This window comes from Contarinia nasturtii, unplaced genomic scaffold (genome assembly GCF_009176525.2).
Source record: "Contarinia nasturtii isolate CC-2019 unplaced genomic scaffold, AAFC_CNas_1.1 Cnas_scaffold_1182, whole genome shotgun sequence".
Lineage (NCBI taxonomy): Eukaryota > Metazoa > Arthropoda > Insecta > Diptera > Cecidomyiidae > Contarinia > Contarinia nasturtii.
The window spans coordinates 2091063-2116457 of NW_022198526.1; the positions used below are offsets into that span (position 1 = coordinate 2091063).

General features: G+C 33.1%; 1 protein-coding gene across 6 annotated transcripts in view; it reads right to left on the bottom strand.

Annotated features, from left to right (window-relative positions):
• Window positions 1–20664: 20664 nt before the first annotated feature.
• Window positions 20665–25395, bottom strand: part of LOC116344740 (protein madd-4) — a 68650-nt gene continuing 63919 nt past the window's right edge. For 4 of the 6 annotated variants that reach the window (XM_031773462.1, XM_031773460.1, XM_031773461.1 and 1 more), the window contains 4 exons: window positions 22713–22970; window positions 22291–22620; window positions 22029–22176; window positions 21648–21877 (listed from right to left, as the gene is read on the bottom strand). In XM_031773462.1, coding sequence (XP_031629322.1) covers window positions 21759–21877; window positions 22029–22176; window positions 22291–22620; window positions 22713–22970 — 855 coding nt within the window. In that variant the 3' untranslated portion in view covers window positions 21648–21758. Of the gene's footprint in view, window positions 21515–21647; window positions 21878–22028; window positions 22177–22290; window positions 22621–22712; window positions 22971–25395 lie in introns of those variants that run through there. The other 2 variants (XM_031773458.1, XM_031773459.1) reach the window with 2 other exon arrangements.

The following is a 25395-nucleotide window of genomic DNA, read 5'->3' on the forward strand; positions in this document are numbered from 1 at the left end:
CGAAGTGAAAGGGAAATATGTATCGTGCATCCGTTTCGTATGCGTTAGACGTACACTTTCAGAATATATGAAAGACTGAGAGCAAAAACAGCACGTCGCATCTCATCTCTTGCTTTCACTTACGTAAGCAAAATAACGAGGGATGCGATGTGATGTTTTTCTCGCAGCTTCTCATATGTCGGTCGCAACACAATTTCAAACTCAACTGGTTACTAATCTTTGAGTTTTGAATTCGTACCGAAATTATGCTCAAAGTGTAACACAGCTAGCGTCACGACGGAATTCAATGTAATCTATACTAAGTTGCTGCCAGTGTTTGGTAAAGATATCTTGCCTAAGACATTATCTATTATTTATCTAGATAATGAAGAACAAAATAACTAATAATCTAATATTTATCTAGATTTTCTAATTTTGGTTGCTATCTATCTACGGAAAAAAGATATTTTTAAGATAGTAAAGTGTTCTATGGAATTACGAATAAAATTAATAACGATAAGGTCTGGTTGCAATAGTTTTCCAATGCAAAAGTTTTGCAGCAAAACCGATTTCAAAATTTTTCGACAAAAAATCAAAATGAATAAATATTGCACCATTTTATGATTCGATATATAGTATTTTAATATATGACGATGAATTCAAAAATACCCTTTGCATAGCAAAAATGAATCAGTTTAGAATTTTCATGAAATAAATATCGCTCTTATATTACATACTACCGTCACTTGCTTTCTATATAGACTGTATATTTTTTTTGAGCTTCGCGTTCCCAGCGCCATCTCTACGTGCACCTGAAAATTAGAACAAAAAGTATGTGTAGAATGTTTGTATAATGCAAAACCATGTGTTGTGCAACGTCCTCGCAAATTATTTCGATGGCACAAACTGTGCAAAGTAATTTTAATTTATTTTCCATCACAAATTCACTAGATGCAAACAATAAATCGGTTTTTGTTCAGAGCGTAGAATGACAGATGTCACAACAAATGATTCCATATTCAAACTTCGAATCAATCAATATTCTACACATACTTTTTGTTCTAATTTTCATGTGCACGTAGAGATGGCGCCATCATGCAGTTTTTGACATTATTTGCCATTGTAAGTAATGGTAGATTACATACATACATATATAAGAAATTTTGAAATCGAAAATCTTCTGGAGAAAATTTTTACTTTTGGTATTATAGCGATTCAAACGGTTTTGATATGTTTGTTTTCGCTATTTAAATTCACTCAAATCATAAAACTACGGAAATCAACTCGACTTTACATTTTCATAAAAAAAAAACAAAACTATTTAAAATTATTTCGAAATAAAATCTCTTTAAATGATAATAGCTACTGAAATATTTTTAACAATTGCTCAAATTTGAAAACAATCAAATTTTCCTTCATTTTATCTACAGATATCTTGTAAGATATCTCAAAAGTATCTTATCTTTTATATAAAAAAGATAGTTTTATCTAATATTCATCTAGAAACTTGATCTGAAATTCCCTGTCTACCTACTATTTATCTAGATAGTAGGAGAGATATCTTTGCCAAACACTGGTTGCTGCCCACTAGTGAAAAGACTTTTGCTCAGTTACAAACAATAGGCTAGAACTCAATAGCTGTACGCAGTGGCGCTAGCTGTGCTACAGTTTTGCATTTTATACAGTCTCTTATGGAACATAATTGCAGTGTGTTTGAATTAAACATCCAATCAACTGTTTATAACCGTTTAAACGGGGAGAATGCATGTGTGTGTGCATTCGTTTCGTATGCGTTAGCCGCACGAGTTCAGCATTTCTCAGCTCTCAGCTATATGCTGAGCAGCAGCAAATCATGATACTCTGATGTTCAGTCATTTTATCCATTTTAGTCATTATTATCAGTACATCTACAAATTGCGACACGAAAGAAGTTTGTATAAAAAGTGAGCCTTTTATGTGTTTGCTTCTCTCACTCGCATTGAAATCCACATTTGAGTTATATAGACGTCTCACTCAGTGTACAAGGTTCTTTGTTCAAAAATGCAAATCCAAGTCCAAAGAACATCGAACAACATTTAAAAAAAATGATGATATGATAATTCATAAAGGCGGTGAGTGATCTTACCTCAAGGGGGTAGACATGATTCAAATGATTCGTTGTAATTCATTTGTGATTTGAATGATTTGACAAGTGACTTTACAATACTAAAACAAAGCATAAAATTCTATATCAATATTTGTTTTTTTTTAAGCAAACAAAAACCTTTTTTAATTAAAAAAATCAAGTATATTTCGTTTATAGTTAAAACACATTTCGAAAATATTAAATCTCATTGTATTTTTATTCTTTAACTTGATATTTTTTTGATATAACATGCATACAAACATCGATAGTCAACTTCACTGTAAAGTGTCACACGAACTGTCAAGCGGTGATTTGAAATGATTCGAAAAAATTCAAAATGATTTGAAATATTTATAATCTACTCGCAATAATTTAAAGAGATCTATTTTTTTCGTATAGATTTGTTCTTTTGGATTGCGTGTCTACCCCCTAGTCTTACCTGAATCATAGTTAGTCATGGCGTTCATCTTTATATTTCGAATAACACCGTCATAAAGTTTAAAATAGACTGTCTACTCTTATCAATTTTTTTTGCAGAAAATTTACGCCTTAAAAAATCACCTCATAATACAGGCCAATAAACGGCATAAATACACCCAATCAATCATTCACGCAATTTGGTTAAAGTACAGACTGGCATTTAATATAAACAAGGAGGATGAAAATCGCGGCTAACAAGTAAAATTTATTTTTATGGAGTTCTCATAAGATTCCCACGTGAAAATTTACTTCAACATGAAATATATAGAAAATTCCTTGAAATTATCTATTTAATATAAACTGCAAACAGTGGGTTTGTATTGAGTTTAGAAAAAATTGATATCAAGACGGTATGTATACCTATGGTTTTTTACTAAATGATAATTGAGACTCGACCTCGAAGAGTTAGCGTTACACTTTGGTCTGATCGAGCTTTGCACAATTTTTTTTTCAATGTGGGCAGATGGTGTTGCTATGGACGCAGTCTTCATATGCAAAATAAAGTAATAATCTTTTGCACACGTTACACGGGGAGCACGATTTCCTAAAACTGGTCAACGTAAATCGAGCCAACCGCACAGTTTCATTCATAATGTGAAAATATTTCCGCGTTGATTCAATTGCACTGGACCGAGCATTGACTCTTCATTTGAAATGCCTAATTTCACGTTGGTGTCCGCCAATTTTCTGAATATATTAAATGCCATGAAGTGTCGTCAACTCCAATGACATTTGTAAAATTGATGGCCATTGGCTATGAATGCAGCCAACAATAGAGCATGAATTGCGAATGATGTGAATATATATATATATATGTGTGTGTGTGTGTGTGTGTGTGTATGTGATGGTGGTGGGTTTTCCATTGCGAAAATTCAAAAGTCATATAAATCAAAACTGTGATCGATGTTAATTCACTCGAAGTGGTCAGTGGTCGCGATGATGACAATCATTATAATCGATTGTATCCGCGTTTTGTGGCAAAATATTCCGGTTCGTGTATTGGACATTTGTAGGAAAGCATCTCATCATGAATCGAACATTTCCCATGATATTGTCGATTCAAAATGCGACACATTGCAATGTATGATCGATTCGAGAATGATACACAATGATATCATAATTATAAGTGAACGAGACAGTTTCCACTTCATTTTGGGTTCTTGACTTCAATGATGCCGTCATAATTACACGCAAATGGAAAATTTTCCGTAAATTTCAACACAGCTATTTGAAATGCTACGGAACATTGGATAATGCAGTAAACTATGTATTGTGTGACCACTACAATGACGTTTTTTCTCTCACATGAACCGGGCACGTCCAATTTTACATGAATAGATGCACATATTGAGCTCGTGAGTGCAAAGTTTTAATTGCCGAATAGGTTTCAGTTTTTTGAGCTCTTGATAACAATACCAAGCATCCAATGTGTCATTACATCCGAACGTATTGCATACATTTGGCGTGCATATTGTCTCTGTATATCGTATTCACGCACTTAGTAATTAAACCACAGCTCGTTTATAACAAACATGTCACTAACAGCTTAACGTAATTGCATGGCGCACATATACGCACTTCAAAAAGAATTATTATTTTAAAATACCTGTAGCTCGTTCACACATTTCATTGACGATCTTTGCATATTGTGCCAATACAAAACAATATAAATCAATCGAATGCATGCCAAATTATAAAATTCGATGAGATTCATTCATTATTTCTTCCTATTTTTCAAAAATAAAATTATTTCCGTCCCGTTGTTTCAAGACTAATTATAGCAAACAATTGAATTTACATGAAGCTTCAAAAAACAAGTGATTTCGACACACTCTCTCGAATTTTCTTCAACAGAGGGAATATAAGTTGCTCAGTTTCTCTCAGTAGAGCTTTTACTACCCCTTCAAAGGCGAAATCATTTCCCCGTATTTTCCGATGGCGAAATACCCCTTCTTAGATTTATAGCATTTGTAACTGCTAGAAATGTGAGTAAAGTAAAACGTTATTCAAATGCATAGTATATATTGGCATTTATCACCTCATTAGTTTTAGTGGAGTTTGACTACCCACAAAGAGTCACGACCATAATGCAGCCTACACTTGCAAAGTACGCGCGGAAATAACACATTTTCCAAAAGTGTTGTCTTCATTAGTTTACGGTTCGTATCACACTTAGTTGAATTTTCTTACATTTTCCCCAAAGATTCGTATCGTTTTTCTCAAAAGAAACGGGGATGCATCTATTTAGAAATGAAATTTTCCAACTCAATTCAATTGAAAAATGTGTATTACATTCTTTAATGCATGATTCAACAAAATAAATTCAATTTTTACAAGTATTTTTTAATCGTATAAATATTTGGCTGCTGAACATGTTCACTGCATTGAAATAAAGTCGTTATTGAAATATTATGCATTAAAATATCGTTTGTAAAACGTTGAATGTTTAACATCAAAATAATTCATTTTGACCGTGAATTTACATTAACTTGATCGTACCCGAAGTCTGTTTAAAATAACTATTTTTTTCGTATATCAAATAGACAACGTCATTTCATGAAATTCCCTGTTCACTGGTGGATTTAGTAATAGTCTTGAAGAACGTTTTTTGAAATAGCTGTGTGTGTTTTTTTTAATTCAATAACGTACGCTTTTACGCTTTCTTTCCATCTTATTTCACACAGATTGACCCTTCGAAGGAATCTTTCATCTGTTTGAAACTTCAATGACGACGAATCGCGTTAAAATGAAAGAAAGATGGGAAAAAGTGCAGAATTGTGTTTTGCAATCTTGAAATACGGCGAGTTTTTCGGTCCGTTTCAAATGCACCAGTTTTCGCTCTATATAATTTGGCATTGCAACGGCATCCGTGTTGTTGAGCGAATGCAGTGCAAATCGTAAACCAAAAAGAAACGTGGATAATAAATACCGACACCAAAATTATATGTGCTAGATGCTGCCACGGTGTGTGTGTGTGTGTGGATAAAAGACAAAAGTGAACGCAAGATAGGAAAGCACTCAGCGCAGAACGAAGACATTTAAATTGAAATAGATAATAATGCGATTCAAAAATATCCACATAGTGGAATTCGGTGTTCAACTTAAACGTAACAGCGGTTGGAAAAGCATCCTGAATCGAGCCAAAATATGTTTTATTTCCGCCGTCACCGAAATACTGGATGCTAGACAACGCCACTAATACGCTCCAGTCAGCGGCTCCAGTTTCCGTATTATGCATGAGTGCGTGGTGTTATGTTTTGTGGGCCGCTTTTTTTTGCTGTGCATCAACTTGAAATACATACAGTATTATGTATGGATACATCGTCATTATACTCCGCTATTCCATATATCATTTGATGTTGCTGAAAGAACAAACATTTAAGATACAGCACAGAGATGTATGAAATTTTACCGTAAACAAAGATATGGCCAAGCAATACCACAAATACAAATAAAAGCAACAAAAAAAAAAAAAATAACAACAAATTTATATTTTTCGTTGGTTAATTTTATAATGCTTTTCCTGTGTTCTCTATTTTATTTCATTCGGTGTGCGTTTTGTGTCTGTACAGGTTTTGAAAACGCCCCGTGTATACGAACTGCACTTAAAAATAAGTGTGCACACTAAAGTTCACACTTATCCAAATACGTTGTATATGTATGTGTATTGGTTGTGCATAAACATACGAACTAACGCACATTCCTCTTTGTATTACTCGCACCAACGAAAACAGTGAGCATATATAATGAATTCAATGTTTACTAGATCACAGTGCTGTTGTATGCTCGCTGTCTTTGGTGCGAAAAATACAAAGAGGAATGTGCGTTAGTTCGTATGTTTATGCACAACCAATACACATACATATACAACGTATTTGGATAAGTGTGAACTTTAGTGTGCACACTTATTTTTAAGTGCAGTTCGTATACACGGGGCACAGTACATTCAAATATCAGATGTGCACATTTCTTCTTTATTGTCTCGTAAATTTTCATTTTTTTTCGCCGCATCATTCCCGTTCAAACCGGTGTTTAATTGAAAAAAGTGAACGCACACGGTGAGGGCGCACAATAAATGTTGTGACACTACAAACCTCAAAAACATTGATTTCATTCAACACCAAATGTACACATTTCGGAGATTTTCAAATGATATGAGCTATTTAGAGGTAACAAATATTTCGCTTTGAAAATGGTTGACCTTTTGACTTGACTAACAACACCAAAATCCTACCACAACAAAAAGTTTTTTGCTACTCTCATGCATTACGACAGTAAATATGTGTTGTAAACAAACACCGGAATGGGTTGTATGGAAATGATGCAGGTTTTGTTTTCGAATTAGTTATTTCTTATTGCTTACACTTTGTGGGAGTGAAAGAGTTTGAAATAGTAAATTCTATCTGAAATCGGTTCATACGAGTAATATTGAAAAGAGAGCCACTACAAATCCACAATGGATTATCTACTTGAAATGTGACTTGTGAAACATATACAAAAACTCCTCAATGACTTTTGAAGATTCACACATGAGGATGTACTCGTGATTCGTGCTCTGTATGCTGAGTATGAATTCTTTTTTATTAGAATTCGAAAGGTTTTTTAATTCAATTGACTGATATGAATAATGAAGCTTTTGACGATTACAATTCTATCAATAAAAACGACTTCATTCAACTCGAGCTTTTTTATTCTGCTCTCGGCTTGGATTTGTTCTAAAAAAAGAAGAAAAAAGTTCGTTTTTCCCTACTCTACCAATTTGTCGTTTTAGTTGTGACACAATCGGAAATGAAATAAATCACACAGTTATCGATAATATTGATTCTGATTATGTCGTAGTCTGGTGCTTATTCATTCTGGCATAGTATGGATATGATTTTATCGTCATTGCACGCACACAAGTCATCCACAACTGTCTATCAGTCGGCAAGTGAATAGCGCAAAATGTCTACGAATGAAAAGTTAGGTAAATTTGGAAAAATAAACATTTCTATTTCCATCAGCGCAAAAGAATTTTTGAAATGAAAACAACAATTCAAGTTATTTAAATGAAGTAGAAAATATGAAGTGGAACACCACCACGCATTGTGAGCTTAATGGAAAAAATGCAAATCGAATGAAACAAAATGTGAATAAGACTATTAGAATTTATATTGAATTGTGTCTCTACTCGAGCATTTCAATCTAATTTATTATTCGCTGGAATTTGTGAAAGCCACAATGGCGGGAAAAACCGAAAATGACAACGATTACGTCAGCTTCGCCGCAGCCAGTGTAGAAATAAATGGGAGAAATTGATAATTTATTATTCGTATATTTTGGCATACACTTTTTGTTTCGATGAGATCAAAAATTCGAAAAATGCCGCTTTAGCTTTAAATGTGATAGTGTCAATAATATTGACTCCATTTTCCGGAATGTTGAAACAATTGCACGTGTACAAAAATGAATTGAAACAAAAAAACAAATCGTTATCAGAAGGAAAAACAAAACCATTCGAAACAAATAAACGGCAAATTATGTGTATATATAAATTATCTCTCTCAGTTCGTGAATTTTTATGAATTGATATAACGAGTGCTTCGCGTTTTTTTCATTCACGTGAATTTTTGAATGGCTCAAATTTGTGTCCCCTCGTTCATTTTATTAGCAAGCAAAATACATAATTGCAGGAAATACTCTTGGTAATGACAAAATATATGAAAAGATGAATTGACCGCAGCGTGATATCTAATTTTATGTGGAACACGCTATGCCATACAGTTTCGACTTTACTTCGAAAGACACTTACGGAGGCGTTTTTTTTATTGGAATTATGTGATTAAAATGACAATGCGAAGGAAGCTTTGTTTTTTTCTTTACAGTGCAAGCACAGGTTTTCCTTTTCTCAAAAGTGCTTTTTGTATTGCATACTAAAATTTCGAGAAAAAGACCCGAATGGCATGTGTAATGAGTGTTGTATGTACGCAAATCCTCTCAAATACCGTATAATATGCTGAAAAACGATTCAAATTAAGTGAGAGTGTGTTTTTTCACAGTTAATCACGTATTTAGATGAAGTAAATTTTCTACCAAACACACCGAAAAAATATTACTTTTCGACAGTTAAATCCGTAGTGGATCATGTCTTAAATTCAATATTGTTGCCAAAGAAATCTCAGATAAGTACCATGAAATATACTAGTTTTAGCTACACCATTCACCGAATACAACACTTTGTCGAATCTGCTGAATAACTTGTGCAGAATCAAAAGTTTTTACTCGACCATTTTTTTTGCTGTTGTTGTTGCTGGTGTCGGAGGTGCTCTACTTTCTTGCGATATTTGTATAATATGTACACATATTTTGCCAATCATAACTCATCGTGTCCGTTCAAGTGGCTTACAGAAAGTCTTGTGCTTGAATGTATGTTCCAAGGCATTGTTGTTATTCTGTAATTTTGTCACGTGCTTTGGATCATTTTACATTCCTCTGGGGAACTCTTAATACAGATGATTTGTAGAAACATGAGAAAAATTTTAATTTTTTTTTTCGCTCTACAACTCGTTTCCACTCTCGTTCACTTCAACGGCGGTTCGTTTCTCTTTCTTGGCGCAAACAAACAACTAAGTATCAGACATTTTCTGATTTTGCAAACGATTTTCATTCTTGTTAGCGATGCGATGTACGGCACAACGTCTGAACACTTTTTCACATTTTTGACGCGCTTAAGAATGTCATTCCAGTGGAAAAATCGAAGAAATTTCTTATTGCTGCATTTTTGAAACTGCATTCCAGCGAAATCCTATTTTTCCGCGTTCTTTTCATATGCATGTGTTTCCACGTGAAAATGAACAACACCTCGACTCGTGTACGCTCGTAGTTGTTGTAGCCACCTTTTTCGTTAGACTGCCAATTCGCCATTAATTTTTCACCGACTGCATATAAATCATATGATTTGGCAATAACTGCATATCCACACCGAAGGCGATGAATTCCATTTGAAATGTTGTTACAAAACGTTCGCAAGAGATTTTCAATTTCCAATTTCCATTAATAACAACCCTTGTCGATTCTCAACGAGTAATTAAAGTTCGCGAGTTCACTGTGAACGGCACAGTTAGAACACAGAACGCTCTACGCATACCTGAATACAAACCAACTCTTTTACGCCATTTTTAAGTTTAACTCTTTTCGAAAACTTATTTGATAAATAATTTTTTTTTTCTATTTTAATCTCGACAAATGGTGTCGATTGAGACTGAGGTGAGCATTTTGCTTTAATGAGCGGATGGCAAGCACAATGGCAAAAAAAACAAACACTCTCTTTTAAAACGATGAAGTTTATTTGCCGATCCACTTTTAATTCACCTTTGCAGTGAAACTGTTGTACGTACGGATTCCGTTATTCCCTACCACGGAAGCAAACGTTAATGATAGAAAAACAAACACCATACACCGGATCCGTTTTACAGTCAGACGCAATGAAAAATGAATACAAATACTACCATTGTGTGTGACCACTTGTGGACTTCGCTTTTTGTTATTTTAAATTTTCACATTAGATTCAAATACAAGCAGCGTAAGCACCTCCTTGGTTGCGGTGTATCATTTTAATTGCATATTTAATCAACCTTCACCGTATGCATATTTAACATGTAACCGAAAGCAAAAATTTAGCTGTCATTGAAAAAGTAATCACATCTGTTTTTTTTCTTCTTCAATCTTTCAGACCGAAAAGCAAATTGACGCAAGGAGTAAAATTCGTGCAGTAAAACGCATGTATGATAAAAAAATATATCAATTGTTTGAATTCTATCCAATAATCGACACAGTGATATTATTCATGTTGACATTTGGTAAGCGTCATAAAAGAATTTTTTTATCAATATTACGGTGCTTCGCATACGAAATACGAATAAAAAGTGAAAAAAAGGTACCACATTCAGTGTTGACATTTCGCAAAACACAAGAGAGTTTCGATAAGAGAGTCAGTGCGCGAAATCAACTTGCAGAAACGATGAAAAAAGATAGAAATGATGTATTTATGTGAAGTGATGTATAAACGATCGGATTAGCCTTGCTCTTTGGTGCCCGGCTGAAGCTGAAACTAAGCCGGCAATATCAATAGAATCAATGTCAAGTCAACCCAATCCACTTATGTAATCAGCATCATGTGTGCAAAGAATAAAAAGCATCGCACATCGCCACATCCACTCCAGTGTCAATCATAAGAGAAGCAAACAAAAATCAAATGTGTGATAAGAGTGAGTTTCCGAGAGCTCGTTGTCGGGTGTTGTGGCGTAAGTGTAGACGAAAAAAAGGCGACAGAGCTGGCACAAAAAAGTGACATTCACACATTTTGTATTTGTACTATTAGATGGTACATACATGAGACAATGTACCGTGGAGCGACTGCGAATAAAAAAACCAACACCCGTACGAACCCTTGGTATAATATTTATAGTCGGATAGCATAGACGATGAAACAGAGAAAAAAAAGAGGATACAAACAGCAACAACAACAGTAACAAAAACAATGATTGTTTGATGGTGTATCTCTTACAGAGTTCTTTTTTTCTTGCACTCGTTATTGTCGATGGCTTGTTTAGTAGCTCGCGTGTTTTCAAACTCTGTTTGTTTTGTAATTTTCTTTGCGACATTGTACACTTGATTTTTCAACCGATGTGAATGCGTTTCCACGTTGTTCAGGGTACGAGAAAAAAAACAGAACGGCACACGATTTTATTGCAATATAAAATTTCCATAAACACTTAATGTTTCATTGAACTGCACACCTCTCACATGTAGTATTGGAACGACTTACCATTTCACCTTTATGTGTTTGTCTATTTTTTTTGTATCTTCTTTTATGCAGCTCTCGTCTACCTTCCAACAAAACCATTTCAACCGATTTCACTTTGTGATAAAATAATGTTAAATGACTAGACAAACAACAACAACAACAACAACAAAAACACATCAACCTATCAGTCTATTATTATTCTTAGCATCATTACGTGATCGAAACATTGAAAATATCCATGTTCATTTTTCGTATTCGTATCGTCAAAAACATATAGTTGAACAATGCTGCGCTCTCTCTCTTGAAATGTTCGCAATCTAATTAAGAAATTATAATTCTTTGTAACAATTTCGCATTATCGTGCATCCGCCATTACCATTGAACAATTGAAATTGAAAATGTGTGCTCTTTTCAGCCGGTGTATATTTGTATGAGATTGGAGACTTTTTTTTGCGAATCTCGCTAATGAGCGCCATCTGATTTTAGTGTGAATTAGATGCAAAAACTGAATTTAATTCTGTAGCATTGAAATGAAAAAGTGAAAAAACAACAACAATGGCACGGCCACACAGAGCTGTACATCTATGCGTGCTGATGCATACATACACATATACGCTTTCTTCATTCTTTCATTCCATTGCTATACGTATCTCACTGGTCAACAGATCTATGTAGCCATGTTACTGTTGTTGTTTTTTTTCTCTTTTTCGATTCAATTCATTGTAACTAAATTGAGTTCAACTATGGAATACAAGATGGCACAGATGAGGGGAATTCGCATTTTGTCTCTTCATAGGCTTAGCCGGTTGGCTCTTTTATTTAAAACCATGAACAAATAAATTATTTCGATCAATTTCTTCTTGTTCGGGTGTTTTTGCAACACAATTTCGTAAATATTTTAATATTTCACACATTGAGCACACAGTGAAATCGTGCTCTTATTAAGCGAACCAAAACGGTATAGTGAATAATGGTAAATACTTGAATAATATTTGTCGAGGTAAATGTAGTGTTTAAATAACAGTGTTTTTAGTCTCTGTTTTCCTTTTTTTGCTTATTGTATAAATTTCCGCAAGGTAATAGATGCGCGAGTCTATGAATAAAATCAGCGCACACGTGAACAAATACATCTCGAAAATATGTATTGTATGAGAGATGTGTGAACATATTTATTTGAATCATATTTTCGTTATTGATGAACAGAGTGTTTTCCAATCGGGATTTCAGTGCGCATAATATCCCTTTCATTCTATCATTCTTTTCCCGTTGACTGTGAAGAGAGATAGAGAGCTGTTTTCAGGATTGTGCTGTTCGTATCATGTGCAGAGTTTGTGTGGAATCAAATATTCCACCGTCAACCCTTATCAATCAATTTTATAATACCAGCGCAGCAGCGAGAAAAAAAAAACAAGTGAAATATTTTTCTTGCATTGTATACCTCTATTATTTATTTATTATGTAGTACATTGTTGCCTCGACATGATTCCTGTGTTCAATTCTGTAGCTCGTGCATTTTTATCCATGCCATTTACCAAATAACGGTAGCGGAAATTTAGCATACAATTGTCGTCGTCGTCGTCTTGTTTTGCTATTGTCAAATTGAACCGAATTGGAGCGAATAAGCAAATGGGGGTGTGAATGAGAGAAGATGTATTTGAGTCTCATTTGTTTTTGTCTAATTTTATCTTACCATTTTGCCTTGAAATGGAAATCGATATCGACGATACGTATTGTAACGTTTTCTTTGGTTGTACAATTGTACATTGCGCTTATTTGAATTTCTACCGCATGCGGTAAGCGAAGATTGGATTTGGTTTGCTTTGTTGTTCAGAGAGAAAGACTAACCAACGAATTGATCATAGACTGGGGCATTGATTTATGATTTTATTTTTATGGCACTTTTTCTTCATCTACAATCTACATAGATGCTCACATTTGATGCAAGGATGCTCACATTGTGTCGACTTGAATCACACTTATGCCGGCAGAATTGATTTTTCAATGTATCGTCTCATATCAATTCATTTCTATACGATTGATACTCGATAACATTTTTTTTTGTTTGATAGCACATACTCTTTTATAAAATCCATATTGGCTGCATATAATTCGTTTTGATTTGCCAATCAATCCAATAATGATGATAATACGGAACAAACGCATCGCACATGAACGAGGAAAAAAATTACACTTCTCTCTCTCTCTCTCTCTCTCTCTCGCTTTTTTACATTTTAGTAAAATGAAGTTACAAACTATTTTATATTATTTGACGAAGGGAAAATAAAATGTGCGAACATAGTGAAAAATTGAGCATTCAACACATTGTATACGGGGAAAAAAATTTGAGTCAAGCTTCTACATGATCGTTGACGGTGACAACAAAAAATTCAATTTACTTCGATCTATTCATTAGTCGGGTGAATACATGAAATACAATTAACAAATTTGATCATAAAAATGAAATGACATTATCATTTGTCTGATGAATGCGAGAGATGACTGTTTAATGGTGGCCATATAAAAAGTTGTTTCAGTAAACGATAATTTTCCATCTGAATCGATATTTGCAAAAGTTTTTACAGTTCTTCTTGGCTGATTGAAGCCATCGGTATGATGGTGTAAAAGTTTTTCTTTTTCTATTCAATATGGTATTCTCAGCATAGCCGAAAAGCAAAGAAATTGAGGAAACACTAAACCGAAAAAAAAAGAAGAAGAGAAAATGTTGATGCAAACTTAAAGGGAACATACACATACAAACACAAGAAAAACTGGGCGAAAGAATGAGCGTAAAAGAAAGATTGGATGTGAAATACACAACTAAATGCCCAAACAGACAAACATCAATTTAGCCACAAGTAAAATTGTGTGTCGAGTAGAAAGCGAAAAATAAATAGAGAGAATGAATGGATGGAGAGTAAAAGTATTAATGAAATAGATAACTAAATTGTTTGTTTATTCTGTTTGGTGTGCTGGTGTGCTGTTTCGCACAAATTTTTTGGTAAAAAGTGACGGCGTAAATTGCAGCTTACCAGATCGAATTGAATGCATTTTTCTGTGCTGGCGATTTGTCGAAATAAATTTTTTTTTCTCTCTGTGAAAGCACTGCACTTGCACTCAAAATGCACAGCCATCGCATTGGAAGGCACATAAAACGCACAACAATGTCGTTTCGAATTTTCGGTGTGAAAACAATTGTTCGATTTTATTATTCAGTTCGTATTGAACGAGATGAGTGTGGATGTCGGTTGTACCCTATCTAGAGCTCTATCACTCTATCGCTGTGTCTCGTATTCTCAACCATCCTCCATTCCCAATCACAATACCGTTGTGTTGTAGATTTGCAAAGTGTCCATAATCTGAGTGTTTCGTGCTGTGTGTTTGTGATGCACAAGACGAAAAAGGGTCGAGATTCGATTTATATTTATTTGCTTGTCAGTTACGATCGCCACTAGCGCACGTACCAGACTCGAACATTCAATCCGCAGTATTTGCTGCAACTCGAAACGATGCTGAAGATAAGATAAAGAATTGATTCATTTGATTTGAGCTCGAGTAAATTTTGTAGAACGATGCCGAAAATGCGCGGTGAAATGATGTGAAAAACAGACGGCGCGGCTGGCACGAAAACGTGAATGGACAAAAACAATATATAAAACAAAAGCTGCATTGAAATAATTGAAAAATACAATTTTATTTTTCTTCGGTGGAGTTTATTCCAATCACAGTTTCAAACAATTTAAGTTTTTCAAGTCGAGCGTTTTTAGCTCGAGCCAAAGAAAGGAATAAAATCTGAACTGAAGCACATGCCAATTTTTTTTATTACATTTTTATCGTTTTCTTTTTAAACTTGATTTACATATACTAAAAAATGTACTTAATATTCTAGAAGTGGACTTTGAATGGCTTGTCCGCTTGCTTCTGGACGGAAAATACATAATAGTATTTTATAGCGCTAATAGTTCAATCAAAATTCTCTACTCGCTTTAATATTTGAATCACATCCATCACAACAACAGAAAAAAATTCGAACACAAGGATGCGCTTTATCGCTACATTTCCCGGGTGTTTTTTTTAGAAAACTCAATTTGATTACACTAACGATGCAACAACGGATGAAACAAAATTTGCTGTTAAACGAAGTGCATTAACAAGTCGTCGAATTATTAAGTAGATAAAAGCTGAGAAAACTACAAATTCTTTATTTAATCAATACACAAGAGTTGATTAGATTTTTAGTTTGGCTCAATTAGACTGCTTTCATTAAATTCAATTTATATCACATACACAAAAAGAAAGAGCTTAGAAAGTCGCTGTCAACGAAAATTATATAGAATGTTTAAATTGATGCAATTGTTAAAATGTAAGAGTTCGTGGAGAGATTATTTAAGAACGAATAATGGTACTGACCGATACCATGTTTGCTTACAGTAACGGTAGGGGCTGACTAAAAAACATGTCTAACATTTTTATAAAACGAATGTAATACGATTCATTCCTTACCCTTGATGTGTTGATATTTCGAAGAGCGATTTTGATGTTAGGAGCAGTCTTAAAGATGTGTACTTCCATCATTCATGGGCGCGGTAAAAGTTTAAGCGGGTCCATCCGCTAATCAAAATTCCTAGCCAATCCAAAGAATCTTAACAATTTCGCGCACAAAAGTGGGAGATTCTCTTGGGGGTTATCCGGTCTTACACCCCCTGTGCCCATGTATGACTCCCATAGTAAAAATATGTTACCAACCCAGAAAGGCCTACTTCCGCATAAATGTTGTCCCATTTTTAGTCTCATTATAATTCGTATCCGCGGATTGGCGCATATATCTTGAAATATTTTGGAATTTTACCAAAAATATAAATCATATTATATGATTTACAATAAGCAAAAGGTTACACTTTTGAAAGAAATGAAAGCGAATTAAAGATGAAGAAAAACAAGGATTTCGTACATGATTTTCAGTTTGAGTGTGACTTCGTTATATCCATTTCCATTCATAACACCAACTTGTTAATTTCTTTTTAGGCTGATACGTTTGTGTATGATAAATTCCTATGAAAAAGAAACTCGCTTCATAAATACCATAATAAACATGCTCATAACTTTGAGCAATAAAAGATTCCAAAGATTAATTCATTCAACAAACACGATTTGTGCAGTTAATGCCGCATGCTCCATTAAAAAAATAAACTGTCGCTTTTTTATTTATTGCACAGAGATATGGTTTTTGCAGTTACGAATATATAATGTTCGATGCAATTCTTGTCATCCACTAATTTACTAACTTATTTCAACAAATTTGTTGACAGTTTATTGGCAGAACGATAATAGCGCTGCTATAGAAAACGGTTTGAATTTTAATAGAGATATTCGCAAACTATCAGGCATCGAAAATACAATTTTCAATTCATTTTATTATTAATACAACATGACCTATATAAAATTCAAAATTATCAAAGAAAAAAAGAGAGTCCATGTGAAATTGCTTTCCGAAACTGCAATATTTTTGTTGTATAAAATTTCACGGGCACCATTTTGCTATGGTCTTCATAGAGAGTAGAAAAAAAACTGTAATAAAATGCGCTGTTCATCAACTTCATGTTTGTTTTTCGGATTATAAGATGAATTTATTAAAATGAGTTAAATGAATTTGGCCATTTTGTGGACAGCGAAGTAAATTCACTAGAGAAATATAGATATAGTAAATATAAATACTGACCTGCAGTAAATTCGGTCGATAAAACGAATGATGTACAGTTGATTTAATGAATTGTTTCGGGTAAGTTGACTCGGATGCAGTGGCTGTGTTATGGACTATGTCCAAAGATAGAGAGACTGTTGTTCCAGCCATGCTGTATTTCATCGATTTTTTCTTCCCATTGTTTCATTTTCATCGTCAATTTCAATTAAAAACATCAACTTATTAAGCGGAAAAACGAAATAATTGCACATCCAAACGACACCGAACATAAAGTAAAATTCATTAATAATTCAAGTTCATTTAAACCCTGAAATGTATGTTCAATTTTCGTGGATAAAGTGGCGCATATCGAATTGAAAATTAATTTAAACTTTTCATAATATTCCAGGACATTTTAATTTCATAATTTACATTGAGGTTGTTAGTAACAACTTGTTATGTAAACAGAAACGTCAGTGTTAAGCTTTTGTTTTGCTCACAACACCTTGAAAGTCAATTGTAACATTGGTGGAAGTTTAAATGTTGCAAACTAAATCGATCCTCTTATAATTATTGAAGCGGAACTATTTAATTTATAAATGAAATTTTACCATGGTCTCCTTCCATGTTGCACTATCCAGATTCATTACAAAGCAATTAAATGTTCTAAATTATTTCGTGTTCAGCATTATTTCTGTCAATATAAATATAATTACAATATTATGAAATATTAAATGCGCATGAAATGTTTGTACAGCATGTCTATTGAGATTCATAATTCAATGCTTGAGTCTACAAATAAAAAAAAATTCAAGTAAGCAAGAATTGGTATCCTTTTTTGTCATTCATTTCAAGCTTGTCTACAAAAAACGAATCATTATTTTAATTGATAGTCACATTTTGCCACAACCGCGTTGGCATTTCGATGTTAAATTGCTTTGTAAATTTGGTGCCACTGTGTCGGATTGTTTTCCATTTGTATTGTGTCATTTGTTTGGCATATTGCCTCCAATAGAATGGCTTATTGTCGCTCAAATGGCTGTGAACATACAAAACATAACTTCATTTCTTTCTGATCTATTTCACTTACAATGCGTGGTTGGATCGATGTGATGTGTTTTTTTCTCTGTTCTCTTTCCTTTATTCGAAACATTTGGCAAAGAATTGTTATTGCTGCTTGGCACTCAAAATGCACTGAAGAGCGAAATAAATATTCATATTGAAATCATATACCACTGGAAAAAATACACTTGGTGTGTACAGTGTACACACAGCGCTTGAGTGGAGCGGATACAGATATAGATATAGACACAGACAGATATACATAATGCTATTACCCCCACAATAGTCTATATCAATTCAATAGAATTACATACAGATCAATACAAATGCATGCGACAAGGGATGCGAAATAAAACGCAGAATTTTCTTAGTTATTTTGTTAAAAATAAATAACATGACATTGTTGGCTCTGCTTTATTTCCATATCAATAATTCATATTTGATAATATCTTATGCAATTGTTTGCTATAATTTATTACATTAATTAGTAGTGACCGTCTTACACTTATAACGGTATATGTATAGTATATTCCATATGTTTTTTTTTTCATTAGATTTCATACTCCATTCCATGCTATTTATTTCGAGTAAATTATTTTTTTATTACATTTGCAGAGAGATGGTTCGAAGGAAAACAATCGAACTGAAGTGAGCTTATTCGTTTATTGAGAGATTGTTGTAGTGTGAATGAAAGCAACCGTATAAAATCTACCGGAAAATGGTATCAGGAATTGGCACTGCTTCCAAAATGTGGGTAAATGACGACAATTTTTGTCTATTGGCTGGTTAAAACAATTATATAATATTTGTATGTATATATTTATATGCATTTATCGTCTATTTGTAGTATATTGGATTATATTTGAATGGTTTATTTATGTTGCCGATATATATGTATATATTCAGGCCGCTCATATGGCACTATCTTGACTATTCTGTTACTCACACTTCGGACTTTTTTTTCATTTGCATTTTCTCATTTTTTCGAAACAAAATTGAAATAAATATTGCCTAATTTGTCATTTTTTATCTAACAAAAACGTACTGTATGAGCTATTTTATTCTTTTTCTTTTATTTTACAACATATATAATGACTGACTATATTTAGTTGAGAATTATTTTCCATTTACAGTAAATTGATAAACCACTAGTGGAAAATATGAATTCTCAAAAACTGGAATTCATTCTTGAATGCAAATAAATTAGCTGATACATCAATTATGATGCATCGTTGCGATTTTAAACCGAATTCTCCGATATATCGAACAAATACTAAATAATGAATCGAGTTTCTCATATTCCATCGGTTTTAGTTCTATATCAGTACAAATGTTCAATATATATTCATTAAGCTTTTCATGTGATCCTCCTTCAGTTTTGTGTTTTACCTAAATATCTAACTAGTCTTAGAAAATATCGTTATTCAATTTATTTAAACGTAATGATTTGTGTATGTGATGGATATACCGATGTGTATCCATTTCCATTAGATTCATCATTCATTATTCAAGTGAAAGTGTTTGTGTGTATTTGCGTATGTGTGTATGTTAACACAGCTACAATTTAAAGTTTATTTACATTTAATTCGGCTTGAAATAACAGAAACCAAAATTGCGTTTAATTTGTCTGGTGAGAGCAACGACATCAAATTATGCAAATGATCAAATCTTCCACTTGTGCGGAACATGATGTAGCGTTTATTTAAATTGTAAATTCAATCTATTTTTATTGAGTTTTGGTATAGTTTGAAGTAGTTAGATACTTTAGTTGTTACCTCCATATTAAATTATTGTTTTCTAACTGTATGAATTTTGGCCACCAATGCTTGAGTGTCACTTTGTACGTGTTTGTACGTGGATACCCGATGAATGGGGGAAAACTTGTAAAATGGCAAATGGACGTAATCTCTTTTAAAACCATTTCAAAATATTTACATTTGCTATTCGATCCTTGTTAAAACTAACCGGCCACATGATCAAACAATTACATAGGCAACTCTAATTTGCGATAAATTGATTGCAACTTCTCTTAAGTTGCTCTCTGCTAAAAGCAATGTTTGCGCAATGCAACGGCAATACTTGGTTTAATCCCTTATGAAAAGACTAAATAAGAGTACGTACAATGAACTTACGAAGAAAGTGCATTTTTATCTTATTTTCTTAAACCATGCTCATTGGCAATGGAAGCTGTATCAAGGAAATTGATTAACTTACATTTTTTTTACTGGTAGGAGCATATGTTCATTGTGGAATAATTCTTGTGCCATTTTCAATATTGATGATTTACATTTTCACGAGGGTGGTCATTTGTTGTTTGTCTGTATCACAAAGACCACAAGGTTAAAAGATTCAGCACCCGAAGACAATAATTCACTTCTCTTGTAGTCTTAACTTACAGGCTTCATGTGAAAATTGAAATAACCTTTGGTTTTAGTTCGGAAAATTAAAATTGGTACCTGATGAAATCAATTATTTTATGATTGCATTTATTAAGTGTCGAAACGTGTCTTCTGGTCACTCATTATATTATAATGTGTTCTAGTTTAATCATTATTGTTTTTGGTAATTTATTTTCCAAAAATCTGTTTGTACTAACTTAACGTCACCGATAAATATGCAGTTTCTGTGTTTTAATTAGGCTGGTCGGATTTTGTTCCTGTCTGTCAGACAGTGTCTGAGACGTTTTTGTGGATTTCACTTTATTTTATTTTTTTCAAAGTCCTCAGAAAGGACAAAAACCGACAAGCCTTCAGTGATACCTGTTGTTGGAATAACTAACTAAATGGTATTTTTTCCGGCTAACTTTGACGCCACATACATTACTCATAGCAAGCAAAACTATGGATGTCTACATTCTTTTCAATTTCATAATTTAAAAAAATGCATTCTATATCTTCCAAAATTGAAAGAAAAATCACTCAAACTAAGATTTTAAAAAATATTTACAGAATTTCAATTTGAAAATAAACAAAATGGTCAACAAACCTGAGATCATTTTCGATACTCTCAATATAGCATAAACGATGTTCGATTTCGTCGAAAAAATTTTGTTAAAAAAGATTAATTCAGAATCATATATTTGTGGTGTTACTTAAAAATTCAAGATTTGCTTAAAACGATATTGGATATGGTCATTGATTTTTTTTATATGTTTAGATAATATTTGGCCATTCAACTGCGTTCCTCGGAGTTTTCGTAAAATACCTTAATTTTTACAGGCTTCTTTAATCAGCTAGTTGAAACTACCGGCAATTTTGTTCAGAAAATAATCTTAGACAGCAAATGTCTAATCAACACGACGATCGATTCATTGCAAAATTAATTAAATAAAAGCAAATTTGCAAACCTATTAGCCACAGCACCGAATATCCCAAATGCATTTCGGGTGATTTTCCAGTTGAAATCACTGGCAATTAGAAAAAAAGAACGAATAAACTTTTTGGAAGACAATGGATAAAAATCGATCAAATTATAGCACAAATAAGAATCAAAATCATAAAATAAACAAAATAAATTAAAATTTAATCATTTTTCCAGGATATTTTATTTGTGAGCTTTCCGTATAAATATTAATAATTAAGTCGAAAATGTTAACAAAATAATTTTGTTGCTTATTCAAATTAATTGTCTTAAATCGAAGATGAATTTCATTAGAATTTATTTTTTGATCGGCACGATTTACAGCATTTTTGCTGGTAACGATGTAATTTACAAAGACCCATTGATAGAACGGTAGTACAATATCGGGATGAATCTTTACATTGAGCATCTTCACGTTTAAACAAAAGATAATGACAAAAAAAAAACAAATAAAACAAAATGAAAAATTAATGAAAAATCAAATTAAATCAAGTGGAAAAATGTCTAAATTTTAACAAAGATAGGTAAAATGTATGAAGGAACCGGATATTAATACTCACAATTTTCAGCACACGGAGGACCTTTACATTCTTTCTTCATAGCCGGCATGGGTGTATCTCTACATCCATTAATGGCACGTCGATTTGAGCCATACCAAACACACTTGACAGTACGGTATTTAACACCTTGACCACATGTAGCTTTACACTGTGCGAGAAGTAAATAATGGAACAATGTGAAAATGATGAAATAATGGGTTATTAATTTGGTTATCAATCGATGGACGAAAAATAAAAGTATTTAAAATTTGGTGTGACCTACATCAGTCCATTCATCCATGCGCCAAACTGGTATACATCGTTGGTTATCGCACTCTTGCCGAGTGATTGGCTTTTCATTGGGATCACATAAATCGCTTTCGGTGTTGTTTGGAAACAGACACAACACGTTTCGATCCTGAATGGCTTTGTGGCGTCTCTGGCAACGCGATTGTAAGCACAATGTCCATTCGCCAGCAACCCATTGGGCACATTCTTCACCTCCGCATTTTTCAAATGTTTCTGGTTCTGATAAACCAGCATCCTTACACAATACACTGTCTACGTTTTGTGTTGTATTATGTAATCGAACCATACATTGTGTTCGTCGAAACTGGAAAATATTTTAATCGCATCAGGTATACAGGTATTATGCATTTTGATGAGAACCATACACCAGAATCACGAATTGCAATATAAACTTACCTTGTATCCAATCTCTGGGCCACAATTTTGTGAGCATTCCGTCCACGGTGTTACCATCCATTCGAATTTAACGCTATCGCGTGGTCCATTTCCAAGAACCGTCACATTTTCCACACCTTGACCTAATGATAATTGATTAAAACCAACTACCGGATCATCATTTTCCACCGAATCCAAATCAATGCCAATTTTCATTCCGTGCTCGACTAGATAATTTCGTCCCTTCGAATTGCTAAAACTCTGAAATGGCCACAAAAACTACAAAAAACACGATTTCATTAATTAGATTTATTTCTCGACTTATTCGCATCTATTTATGCCAATTAAAAGCAAAGCCATTTAATTAACAAATCAAATGATTTATTTTGTAAAATATAAACAAAAATAATGCCAAGCATCATCATGCACACATTACACATTATCAATATGCTCATCGATAAATAGATTTCAATTAGTGCATCTTTCCATTTAGACAATAAAATATATACAAAATAACGTAAAATGAATAGCAAATCTATCTACAAAATGCAAAATACACAGCCCGATAAAACAATGATATAAAGCTATTTAAGTGATCATGCCAACATAGCCCGCGTTTATCCATTAGAAATAGAACTTTATTCGGATTTTCATGTAAAAATGTAAATAAATTTTGTGCATACATTATGCGGAAGTGCGTTCAATTCAGTTTTTTTTTACATCGGTGTCTCATTTGTATTAATTTATTGTTGATTGCTCACACAAAACAGAAGTAGAAATAATCCAATATGCTGGTTGTGAATCAATTTTAAATTGTAACCATTGCCATAGAAGGTGGAGGATACCATCATTATTATCGACGGTTAAATTCTTATTAGACAGAAATCCACTACAATTTATGCATGTAAATTGACAGTTTGAAACGAACGCATTGGATGATTGCTATTTCTGTTGTGTGTGAGTGGATATTGTAGCGATTTAACAAAACATTCGATCAACTGATTAGCATGCAGCAAATCAGTGAATATTACTTAATTAAATCAATGTACAATATTTAATAAGTCCATCGAATTTATGGATAGTTCCATTTTTTTAAACAGATTATTGAAATACAATTGTGGAAAAATAGCAATTCTGTGATAAAATTCCGGGCCACAATTTATTTCCGAATGTAAATACATTTTTTTTTATTTGTTTGAGTAAACAACAAAATGAACATTGAACACCATGATATATCCACTGTAATTGGCACTCAGTAGATAAACAGTTTAACCTCTTTTTGTGCCATATTGTGCAATAAAGCCGACAATATAATAATAATCGATTGGTAAAGCATACAAAATACCGATCGATGGATACCGCGTCTCTCTTGAATGAGTGTTTCAAGTGTGCGGAGCATTCTTCGATTTAAATATTACCACAAATTATGCAGAATATGTGGTATGAAATGTAGCCGCTTATCATAACTTGGAATGCGAGCGATTATTAAGTTATTTGGCTGGAGAAAACAAACTAAAGTAAAGCTCACGAAGCAAAGAAAATTTGTTTGCACACAGCGATAAAATTGGAACGGAAAGTAGACGAGAATCGTCGAAAACTTTATCCAAAATACCACCGCTTTAATCGGGTGCCGCTAAATGACGAAAAAGAAAACTCAAGCATTTATTATTGAAAGTTGTCTATCTCGGTTATACTAACGATAAAATAACATGCAATAGATAAATTAATCATTTCAAAGTTTTTCGCAATGAAGGAAAATCAGACAGCCAAGTGCGCATACGAAACCAAAAACCATTCAATGTTGTTCGTCTTTTTGGTGGTTCGATTCTTGAAATCATCATCGAAACGATTCGATGAAGTAAAAAAAAATTCTTCGAAATACCATAAAATATTATACCGTTCAACACTCTCATCGATCTCAATGAAATACTTTTATGCAATAAGTTATAGGCAACTATACGTCACTTGAATCGACGACAAAGTTCATGCTAACAAATCAAAACGATTAAATCGAAAGCATTTAATGTAAAAGCTCAAGCGCATAAGGTTTACTCGCTTTTTTTAACCGAAATTATTTATAATGTTTGCTTTTGATTACCTATTAATTGGGTGTGTAATGTTGTTTTTGTTGGTTTGCGTGTCTTAGTGTTTTGTCCGTGTGCTTGTCCTCCCATAAACGGTCGGAATTATATGTGTTTTTGTGTTGTTTATTTGTGTATATTGTGTGTATGAGTATGTGTTTATCGTTTTTTTCAAGGACATTGAATAATAAAATAATATATCGAAATACCAAAATTTGAGTAAAACTATTATCGAATAATTTGTTGACAAATTCAATGCTTGCACGAAACACTCTTCTTTTTCTATTCTACTTATACAGTTTTGTAAAAAACAAACTTTAAATATATGAGGTGAGATGAAATAATATGGTTTTTGAAATTATAGACAAATTAAAGGAAAAATTAACTCTTTCTTCAATATTGTAATACGTTTTGTAGCATATGGAATCCCTGATAAGAAAATGATGGGGCATTCTGTGTGGAAATTTCTATGTCCGCGTATCACTGTGATCTTCCAAAAAATTTCGAAAATTGGATTGACATAATTTTTCTTTCAAAATCCGGATGATTTAAGTAAAATTCAAAACTTTCCCATTAATTTTGAATGTTTTTCATGCTGAAATAAAAAATTACCATTTCTTCGC